The sequence below is a fragment of the Numenius arquata genome, chromosome 22 (genome assembly GCF_964106895.1).
Source record: "Numenius arquata chromosome 22, bNumArq3.hap1.1, whole genome shotgun sequence".
Lineage (NCBI taxonomy): Eukaryota > Metazoa > Chordata > Aves > Charadriiformes > Scolopacidae > Numenius > Numenius arquata.
This window is the reverse complement of record NC_133597.1, coordinates 1,340,023-1,349,872: the sequence shown is the minus strand read 5'-3', so window position 1 is coordinate 1,349,872 and position 9,850 is coordinate 1,340,023. Positions and strand designations below refer to the sequence as shown.

General features: G+C 64.5%; 1 protein-coding gene across 1 annotated transcript; it reads left to right on the top strand.

The window, feature by feature from the left end:
• Positions 1-2,537: 2,537 nt before the first annotated feature.
• On the top strand, positions 2,538-8,295 carry SCN4B (sodium voltage-gated channel beta subunit 4). Its single transcript, XM_074162503.1, has 5 exons — positions 2,538-2,652; positions 6,460-6,623; positions 7,321-7,546; positions 7,828-7,957; positions 8,074-8,295. The coding sequence occupies exons 1-5, from the start codon at positions 2,613-2,615 to the stop codon at positions 8,165-8,167; spliced, it is 654 nt and encodes a 217-aa protein (XP_074018604.1). The 5' UTR covers positions 2,538-2,612; the 3' UTR covers positions 8,168-8,295.
• Positions 8,296-9,850: the final 1,555 nt, after the last annotated feature.

Here is a 9,850-nt window from a genome sequence, read left to right as displayed (position 1 = left end):
CTCGGAGAGCAGCTTTTTAACCCTCCCAGCTCCATTAGCGCAAGGTGAGAGGGAATGAGGAGTGGCCTGGCAGCCACAGTCATCCCCCCAGCAGGCTGCGAGCCAGCTGGCAGGACTCCGGAGCCCTTCTTCCTGTCCCCCCAGGGAGGTGACGGTGCCCGAGCAGAGGGTGCTCGCCTTCCCTGAAACCAGACACGGGCAGCCTTGTGCTGGACTCAGCAGAAGAAGTTTCCGCTGAGCTGCAGTATCCCCGGGTCCCATGCCGGACATCTCAGCATCGTGCCAAACCCCCCGGGGGCCAGCTGCGGTGAGTGCCCTTCCCCGCCACGGCACACATCGCTCACCGAGGCCGGGCTGCGGGACAGCAGAGCCTTTCCCCGGCCCGCAGCAGCGGCAGATGTCTCACGAGAGCAGTCGGCCGAGGAGGCTGGCCAGAGCTGCCAAGTGTGACAGCTCCATCAGGCTCCCGTGACAGGCAGCGTCCCGCTCCGAGCCCCGGGGCCGCGTGGCCAGGAGGGCACGGCTGGCCCCGGGCGTGCAGCGGGAGTGGGCAGCACGGTGCCAGGCTCGCTGCCTCTTCCCAGCCAGGCCTGCGGAGCCCTGCCGCTGCAGAGATGCTCAGCAGGGAGATAGTGGCCGCAGGGGCATGTCATCGAGGAAGAAGCTGGGTACCCGCCTGCCCAGTGCACCCGGTTTGTGCCAGTGCCCAGAGAAGCCCTTTTCTACTTACTGGCCGACCCTCCCAGCTGGGTGGTGCTGCTCTTCCCAGCCTCCAAAAGGATTTAGGGCTCTGCTGGAGGGATTCACAACGCCAGTTTAGCCAAAGCCTTCCCAACTTCACCCGCCTTCGTGGCAGAAAACGTGGCAGACACCTGAGCATCCCAGGAAGGAGTCCTCCACACCTCCACACCTCCACACCTTTCCCTGCACCAGGGTACCTCCTCGGAGGTGTGCCTCCCCTCCTGTCCCGCCCAATTAGCAAGGCTCCAGCAGATGCAGCCCTCCTCCTCCTGTCTCAGCACACCGCTTGCCAGGTCGCCAGTGCCTGGGGCTCCACTCACCAAGCCGTATCCGTCCCCTAGCCATATCCATCACCTAGCCGTGTTCGTCACCTAGCTGTATCCATCACAGCCGCCCGCCGAGACACCTTCTGCTGCATCAGCAGTACTCTCCACGCCGCTCCCGCGGCACCGGCTGCCAGCGCTGCCCAGCCCGCTCTGCCTATACTTTTCCTGTCTTGGTTGCCAGCTCTGCAGCCCTAACTCCTCAACCCACAGGCGCTGCCGGCATCCTCTCGGGGTCGCCTGGGATGCCCCTGCATCCTGCGAAGCCTCCTGCTTTCCCTCTTCCCTCCTGCTTCTTCCCCTTGCCGGGTGGGAAGGAGAGAAAGCTGCAAAGGGGGTTGGAGCGGGGCTGAGGAGTCTCTGAAAGCGTCCTGGAGATGACAGGCCATGGCACCCTGATGTGCAGGCAGGGCTCTAGGCAGTATCCCTGCGGGCGAGCTGTTCTCACACCCAAAAAGAAGCACTCCTATTGAGGGAAGCCATGCTGTAGCGCTGTACCCGGCAAGGGAGGTCCAGCCTCGCCTGGCCCCCAGGGGAGCTTTGCCAGGACCCGTGCCCTGTGCCGGTAAAGGGCTACAGCCTGGAGAAACGGGCAGTGCTGTTCCTGCGAGCACGGCAGCACCTCCTCTCCCTTCCCGCCAAGCCTCTTCTCGGGATGCGTCACCTCCAGCAAATTGCTGCTCCGCAGAGGGGTCTGGCTGTCTAATGGACCTGGGCACAAAGGTAGAGCTCTATCTTGGCACGCTGCGTCATCGGAGGCCTCCATTAGCAGGGCCCCTACCACCCCCTTTTTGGATGTGGTCTGCCGAAGGTTAGGTCTAATGGATGTGACGGCGAGGAAAAGGTTGTGGAGACCTGAGCTTACGCGCAGCCCGTTATCCCGCAACAAGCTCACGGTGAGAAAAATAAGTTTCCAAAGTGTTGCCTTTGGCGCCGGGCGGATTTCCCCTGGCTCTGTGTGCCCCCGTCTGCGGCTGCAGGGCTGTCTGGTGTCTGCCTTGGGGTCCTAGAGGGGTTCTGATCGCTCCACAGGGACGGAGGGCAGGGAGCTGAGCCCCAGCCTCGGCCCGTTTTGTCCCCTTCCCAGCAGCAGCAGCAGGGGAAGCCACCAGCCTTAGCGGCACTTTGCCCCTTCCCGAAGCTGACCCCGGGGCGGCACCAGCCCGGGCCACCCCCGCAGGGAGCTTTGCCCTGAGCCCACCCCGCCGGGGCCAAACCCCTCCCGGGGGCTGGAAAAGGGGCGATCCCCGGGGGCTGAGGAGCTGGACCCGCGGGGGTGTGCGGGGGGGGCACCAGCCTGAGCGGGGGGGGGCACGTGCCGGGGTGCGCAAGGGGGGGGGAACACGGCGGGGCAGCCCGGGGCTGAGCCCCCCCGCGGGCGGGCGGAGCGGTGGGAGGATGCGCGGCGCGGAGGAAGGGGGGGGGGGCGCGGAGGAGGGCGCAGCGCGGCCCCGCCCGGCGCCGCTCGCCCTCCGCGGGGGCGGCCAGAGCCCGGCCGCTGCGGGCCAGCACGGACGGCGCCGCCCCGCTCCGCACCGCACCGCAGCCATGGCCCCGGGCTCGCCGCGCCTGCTGGCAGCGCTGCTGGGTAAGGGGGGGGGGCCGGGGGGGCCGCGGGGACCCGCTCCTCCCCGGGTAGCGCCCGTGTCCGGCCGCCCCCCGGCTCCGGCGGGGACCCTGTCCCGGGGGCCCGCGGGCGGCGCGGTGCGGGGGTGGCACGGCGGGGCCGCCCCCGGCTTCCAGCCGTGTCCCCGTCCCCCCCCCCCGGCTTCCCGGAGCGGGGTGACCCTCGCTAAGCCGCCCTCCCTTCGCGCTCAGCCGCTTTGCGCCTGGCCCGCCCGCACGGCAGGGGACGGGACGCTGCCGCCGCCGGGGTGACTCTCCCGTCCGCGGGCGCTAACGCAACGAATTGTCTCTGCTCTGCAGACGGAGAGCCCGAAGCACTGAGGATAAGTGGCTTGTCCAAGGTGACTTCGCAGCCGGGTCCGAGAGCGGGCTCTGAAGTCCCGGCGCCGGCCCCCCCCGCCCCGCCCCGCCCGCACCATCGCTGCCATCGGCAGGGCTTTCCTCCGGGAGCGCCGCGGCCGCATCCCGCTTTGCCCGGCTCCGCTCTGCTGCTCGGCGAGCAGGGACCGCTGCTGCCTGCCCGCTGCCGTCAACCGGGGGAATAGCCCTAGGGAAGCGACGCGCTGCTTCGGCGCAGCCGCCCGACAGGTCATTCTTTTGGGTTTTTTTACCGCCCCTTTGGTAAAACGACCGTTCGCGTGCGCTTCTCCCCGGCGCGGGGACGGTCCCGCGCTGCGAGGCCGCCGCTCGGACGCCCGCCCCCTGGGTCCGGGGGTGCCCGAGGACCCCCGGCTGCGGGGTGAGGGGGAGGAAGGGGTTTGCGGCCGCCCCCTCCCCGCTGCGGCCCCGGGGGCTGCTTCCGAGCCACCCGCACGGGCCCTCGCACGCCGGCGACGCTTCTGCTCGCGCGGGGCATCCTTCGGGCGCGGAGAGCCCGAAACCGAGGGCTGCCTCTGCAGCGCTCGCTGCTGGGAAACTCCCTCGAGAGGCGTTTTGGAGGGCGCAGTTCTTAAGTTTGTTTTAAGTGAGCTGGAGGCACGACGGACATGTAAGTACCTGGCTCCCTGCAGGCTTTGGGTGCTGGTCCCTGGTTGAAGGTGCCTCCTCAGGGCGATGCAGCGCGAGCTGCTTTTGGCACGGGGCTGGCAGCGGGTGGTAGGAGAGACTCGGAGATGCTGGAGAGCAGGGCTCTTGGGGGTCCGGGGCGCGGCGGTGGGAACCTTGTCCCACAGGTCGCACGGGCGGGCTGGGAGCCGGGAGGGGGAGAGTTCCTGGGCAGGTCTCTCCGTGTCTGCGTTTCGGGGGTGCCGCGCTCCGCAGGGAGTAGCGGCGGGCTCCCGCCTGCACCAGGGAGCCACAGCACAGCTTCTTCCGTCAGCGCCTGCAGGAAGGGCAAGGCCTGGGTGTCCTGTCCCAGAGCACATCGTGCCTGTGCTCAGGCTGGCCTGGGAGTTCCTCTCTCCCGACCTCGGCGGAGAGGAGCCCGGCCAGCCCGCCAGGCACGGCTTGCTCTCTGTGCCAGGAGGTCACATTGAGTTTTACGAGCAATGAAAGTTTTTATGGGGAAGCTTTCTCGCAGATGGTGGAGGCGTCCTGTGGCTTTACAGGTGAATCTCGTGTGCCCTTTCCATTAGGGCAGTGGTTCCACGGTTGGGCTGCCAGAAGCCTGCGGGGGGAACGTTTTGCTCTGGGCCCTGGCCTGGCTTGGAGGGATGTTGCTGCTGTCGCTGAGGCTGAGTCCTGGCTGCACACCCAGCTCGGGGGCTCTGGGACCCCTCATCCGGGGCTGACCCACTGCGAGAGCAAAGGGCAGGCAGCCAAGGCTCTGGCAGCAGCAAGAGTGGCTGCTCCCCCTTCCCTGTCTCCTGGGGAAAGCTTGTGCCTGCAGGCGTGGGAGGTAGCCGGGAGCCCCCGGAGGGGCTTGCCCTGAGCGCTGAAGGTTGGGGCTCCGATGGTGTGAAGGGCAGCAGCTTCGGGCGTACGGCAAAGTATTGGTGGCAGCTGGTGTGGCAGGTTCAGTCAGTGATCTCCCAACGCGTGCTTTATTTAGTGGTAACATAGCACTTCTGTCTTCCTGAGACCACAGCATGACAGGAACAGGATCAGCCTCCGTTAACCCCCCACATTCAATTCAGATTGCGCTCATGACGTTATAACGGTGGCAGACAGGATTAAAAGCGTTACAAGCTGCAAGGAATCGTCTTTCCTGTAAGTAACTGGCCCCTCGCGGTGCCCTGCCTGCCCAGGCATCCCTGCAGCGCCAGGCATCCCTCTGCTAAGTCCAGGTAGCAGCATGATTCCCCCAGGACACTCCTGGCTGTGAGGTCCCCTCTGTAGCATCCCCGGGGCTGGTCTTTGAGCCAGGCAACTGCAGGAGAACCTCCATCTGGTGGGAACCGCTCCCTGCCGTTAGCTAAAGCCTCCCAAGCAAAATGAAAAGTGCTTCTTCGTGAAGTTAAGTAACTCCTTCCCTGCAGCGTTTGCAATGCAGCACTGCAGCAGGGCCCGTAGCCCAGGATGCAGGGCTCTCGGGCTTGGCTGGGGCTGCGTCGTGCCTGGGGAGTTGTTAGCACGGGCATGTGTGGAAGAATAAATCGGCATCCGAAGCGGCTGCAGAGAGACGCAGACCTGAAGCTGAGGGCAGTGAATCCAAGTGAAGGTGTCGGCGGAGCTGGGGACCGGCTTGTAGCTGTGGGAAGAGCTGTCCCCCCTGTATTTTGGTTGTCGGAGTGCCCAGGGAAAGCTCGGTAGGGGTGGCTGGATCCCTTTGGTGGCCGAGGTCTGGGAAAGGGGAGGACAACGCTTTGCTGGCTTGTATCGTGTCTTGTCCGTACCGCATCACACGAGTGGGATGGGTCCTGGTGTGATGGGGATGAGGAGTGAGGCTGCTCCCCTGGCTCGGAGCCAGAGCATCCCTGTGCCCCCTGGAAAGGGTTCCTGGGGGCACCGCTGGCCCAGCGTGGGACCCCAGGAGCTTTCAGGCATGCCCTCGGCGCTCGTACCTGCTCCTCGATGCCTTTCTCCCCGCTGACGGGGAGGAGAGGAGCGGGAGGGCGGCGTTCTGCAGTTTGAAGGTCATCTGTCAGCTCCAGCGGGAGAGGAGGCTCTCTGCAAGGCGGGTGCGAGGGGGTGCCGCTCCGGAGGTCCGCACCGGCGCTGCGAGGAGCCTGCTGCACCGCCTGGCTGCGAGAGCCCTTGGCTGGGCTGGGGGACGGCGCGGTGGCAGGCGGCCAGGACAGCAATGCTAATTAGCGCTCCAGCTCCCTGCTTGAAGAACACAGAGCTCTGCTTTGCTTTTGCCTTTTTTTTTTTTTTTTTTTTCCTGCTTTCTCCCTCCCCCCCTCCCCCCCCTCCCTTTAAGGTTTAGCTGAAGGCCTTGTGGATAACATTCAGATCAGGGCTTTCATTTGCATACTTTGTTCGTGGTGATATTATGGTTCCCTTTGAATCCGCGCTGTCTCTGTGGGTGCCAGCCAGCCCCTGCTGTTCCTCCAGGAGCGGGAGGAGGAATCTCTGCCGAGCTGTCCCCGGGGCTGGGGACAGGCGCATTTGCTCCTGCAACGCCAAAGGGAATGAGGGGTAATAAGGCCCCCCCCTGGGGTGGAGAGCTGGGGTCGTGCCCCCCTGTGCGGGGGCTGTGGGGAGGAGGAGGATGCCACGGGTCCGCGGCGGAGCTGGGAGCGAGACCTAGAGGGGGGCACAGCCCCCCACGTGCTCCCTGGGAGGGGATCCCCGCTGCGGCTGATGCCCGGGAAGGAGCAGGGGCTGTAGCAGGATGGGCTGCGTACAGGCACCGTGTCCTCACTCTCTCCTCCCCTCTCCCTGCCAGGTTTGCACATCCTCGCCATCGTCTTCGCCCTGGAGGTGTCGGTGGGGAAGACCAACACTGTGATGGCTCTGAATAACTCCGACGTCTTGCTGCCCTGCACCTTCACCACCTGCATAGGCTTTCAGAACCTGGTCTTCACGTGGTATTTCAACTCGACGGAGCTGGTGGGTGGCTCTCTGGGCTTTGCCTCTGTTTTCTTGCCAGGTCCTTCAGTACTTTCCCAGTGCAGACCAGCACTGCGGTTCTCGCAGAATTCCCTTTCTCCTCTTGCAAGATGCCTGTCCCTCTGAGCGTCCCCGGCTCTGGGGGGATGCGGCTGTGCGGGGGGGGGACTCAATACCCTGGCACATCTGTGCTTTGGGCACAAAGCTGTTCTGGATTTTCTGCTGCCCGCCGGCTTGTTTCTTTTCGGAAATCGCTCAGAAATTGGCGGTTCAGGTGCAAGCCTGCACTTTGGGCAAAATATGGTTGGTTTTCTCCTCCTGCGCTTGCTCTGAAATACCAAAGGTTCTGTATAGATTTGCTTCCTGCTGGGAATATTCTGCTCTTCAGCTCCTTAGCAGGAGGGCTGGTTTGGAGCAGGTCTGTCCCCCTGCGTGACCCCAGAGCAAAGGGACTCTCTCTGCCCTGGGGTTCTCTGCTCTTTTGTGTGGCCTGGAACGTTGCTGCAGGGCGAGTTAGATTGATCTGTTGCTTCCCCGGCCGTTCCTGCTTTAATTGGGGGTGCTTGGGACACTTGGCCGTGCGTGTCTCTGCATGCAGAGACGAGGCAGGGCACCGGCAGGAGAACTCGAGCCTTTCCCTCACCCGGGGTTGCCGGGAGCCCAGCTGAGCCCACGTCCTGCATCCCTGCTTCTGCAGATTTACCACGGCATGATAAAGAGCAAAGCCTCGGAGCCCTTCCTCGTGGGACGCAACCCCCGGGTCGAGTTCGTCGGCTCGACGACAGGCAAGGACAACAACATCTCCATCGTCCTGAAGAACGTGGACTTCAGCGACGCCGGGAAATACACCTGCCACGTCAAGAACCCCAAGGAGAAGAACGCGCAGCACAACGCCACCATCTTCCTCACGGTGGTCCAGAAGAGTAAGTGCCGGTCAGGGCTGCCGTGCCCCGTGAGTGGCACGGGGGGTGCAAACCCGTGCTGACCCCACCTTGGCTCATGGTAGCGGTGGTGCACGGGGTGTCCTGGCTTCTTGGAGGCGGTTGGCATCCCTGAGGGGCAAGGCTTGGCCTCCTGCCCCTCTTTGCTGTGGGCCAGCGGCTGGCGGAGGGGGTCGCCGCTTTTTGGGGGCGGGGGGGGTACCATGCGGCTGGGGAGCACCCTGCTTCCCTCCTGAGGCCCCTCAGCACCTTCTCTCCTGCAGTGGTGGAGACAGACAACACTCTGACGGTCATCATTGTGGGCGTTGTGGGGGGGGTCATCGGCCTCCTCGTCCTCTTCATGCTTATCAAGAGGGTTGTCCTGTTCATCATCAAGAAGACCCAGGATGGGAAGTGAGTGCGGGTGCTGCTCCCGGCACCCTTGGGCGGGTGCTGCCGTGGGGCTGGTCGTGGTGAGAGGGGCCGGGGGGGGACCGGGGGCTGTCAGCTGGCCATGTGCTCTCCCCCAGGAAGGAGTGTCTCGTCAGCTCGTCAGGGAACGACAACACCGAGAACGGCTTGGCCGGCTCCAAGGCAGAGCAAAAAGCACCACCAAAGGCATGAAGCAGCGGAGCCCTGGCCCGCCCGGCAGCAGGGAGGGTGGGCAGGGGGCCGAGCCTTTCCCTTTTGCTTTCTTTCCAAACTGCCAACGCTTGAGACATGTTTCTATTACACACGTGCCTGCAACCTGCACTGCTTCTCGGAAAAGACTTCGGCTGCCCTGGGGACTGGGAGCTGCTTGCGGACTCGGACGCCGCCGGGACAGGGAGAGCCGCACGCTCCGCTCTGAGCGAAGGCAAGAGGGTGCTGGGTGGGCAGGGAAGGGGCCGGGTGCTGGGGGGTACCCTGGTCTGCAGCCGCGTGGGTGCTGCGATCCCGGGGGTGCGGGGTGGTGGGCGGCGGGGGGTCCCGGCGTGCCTGGGAGGGTAGAGGTTGCGAGGAGCTTGGGGCGTCTTTTCTGACTCTGGCGATGCTGAGCTGGGGCGGGCAGCAGCCTCCCGCAGGAGGATTCTGGAGCGGAGCAGGGATGCACGGAACGTGCCGTGGAGATGGAGGCTCCTGCCCACGCTGCCTTTCTCGTGGGTCCGGCACAGGAAGAAGGGAGGAAGCAGGGCTGTCGTGGTGGGGCTTGGCTTCAGCTCTCCTGTTAAGCACACTCGGGAAGCAAATCGAGGAAGGGCCCGTTGCTGTCAGGGCTGTCATCTCTTCCCAGCAGGGGCTGGGCGCTTCCGTGGGGCAGGCTGGCCCTGAGGTCCCTCGGTTCCTCCCGTGGCAGGGCTGGGGGCACCAGCGGCCAGGGCTGGCCGTGTCCCCAGGTCGCTGCTGGCTTCACTGGGTGAAGCTCTACATTTCACACTCGCTTTACCCCTGCACAGGGACATCCCCCAGGGGCAGCGGGGGCTTCTCCCCACAGCAGCCTTCTCAGGGGGTGCTCCCTGGGTCTGTGCTGCTGCTGCTCTTGCTCCTCCTCCCCTCCTCTTAAAGCTGGGCACTCAGAGCAGCGATGCTTTGGATGCTGACTTGCCAAGGCTTCGTTCGTTACGCGGATGTTTTTTATATGAGACTCCAGTGGGAAAACGGCAGATTGCGTTTCCCTTTCACCCGAGGAAGGCTGTGGCACTCCATCCGCGATGCAGGGAGGGAGCACGGTCGAGCCCCGGCAAGGGGAGCCGGGCTGGGGCTGTGCCAGTCCGCTCCTGCGCCTGCCACCGGCCCCCCGGGTGACCTTGGGCAAGTCGCTCTGCCTCTCCATGCCTCAGTTTCCCCGTCTGTAAAATGGGGATAATAATACTGCTCTACCTCACAGGGGTTGTTGTGAGGCTTCCTTGGCTAACATTTGTAAAAGTGCTTTGGGATCCTGGGATGAGGGGTGCCACAGAAAGCCAGAGGGTCTTTGTGAGGGCACCTGCAGTGGGGGTTTGGACAACCCAGCCCCTTCCCGAGGGCTGTATCAGGACGTGAGACACAAAGGGAGTGAGCCGATCCTACAACTGAAGTCAACCATGTCCTTTACAATGTGATTTGTTCCCTATTTCTCCTTTATGTGGGGGTGTCTGTCAGTGAAGCTGCAGGACAGGCAGCTCCCCCATCCCCACTCGAAATTGGGAATCAAAGCCAAGCCGTGACTTCCCCGGTTGCGGGGGCTTGCACCCCAGCGGTGGTGCCGGAGCGGAAGGTAGGCGAGGATTTGGTGGGCAGGGTGAAGAAGGAAAGGTTCAGGTGCTACCTTCTGTGGAGAGCGTTGTG

Coding starts and splice junctions, on each gene's coding strand:
- SCN4B (XM_074162503.1), top strand. CDS start 2,613: ATGGCCCCGGGCTCGCCGCGCCTGCTGGCAGCGCTGCTGG. Junction 6,624..7,320: donor ATTTCAACTCGACGGAGCTG/GTGGGTGGCTCT, acceptor CTGCTTCTGCAG/ATTTACCACGGCATGATAAA. Junction 7,958..8,073: donor AAGAAGACCCAGGATGGGAA/GTGAGTGCGGGT, acceptor GCTCTCCCCCAG/GAAGGAGTGTCTCGTCAGCT.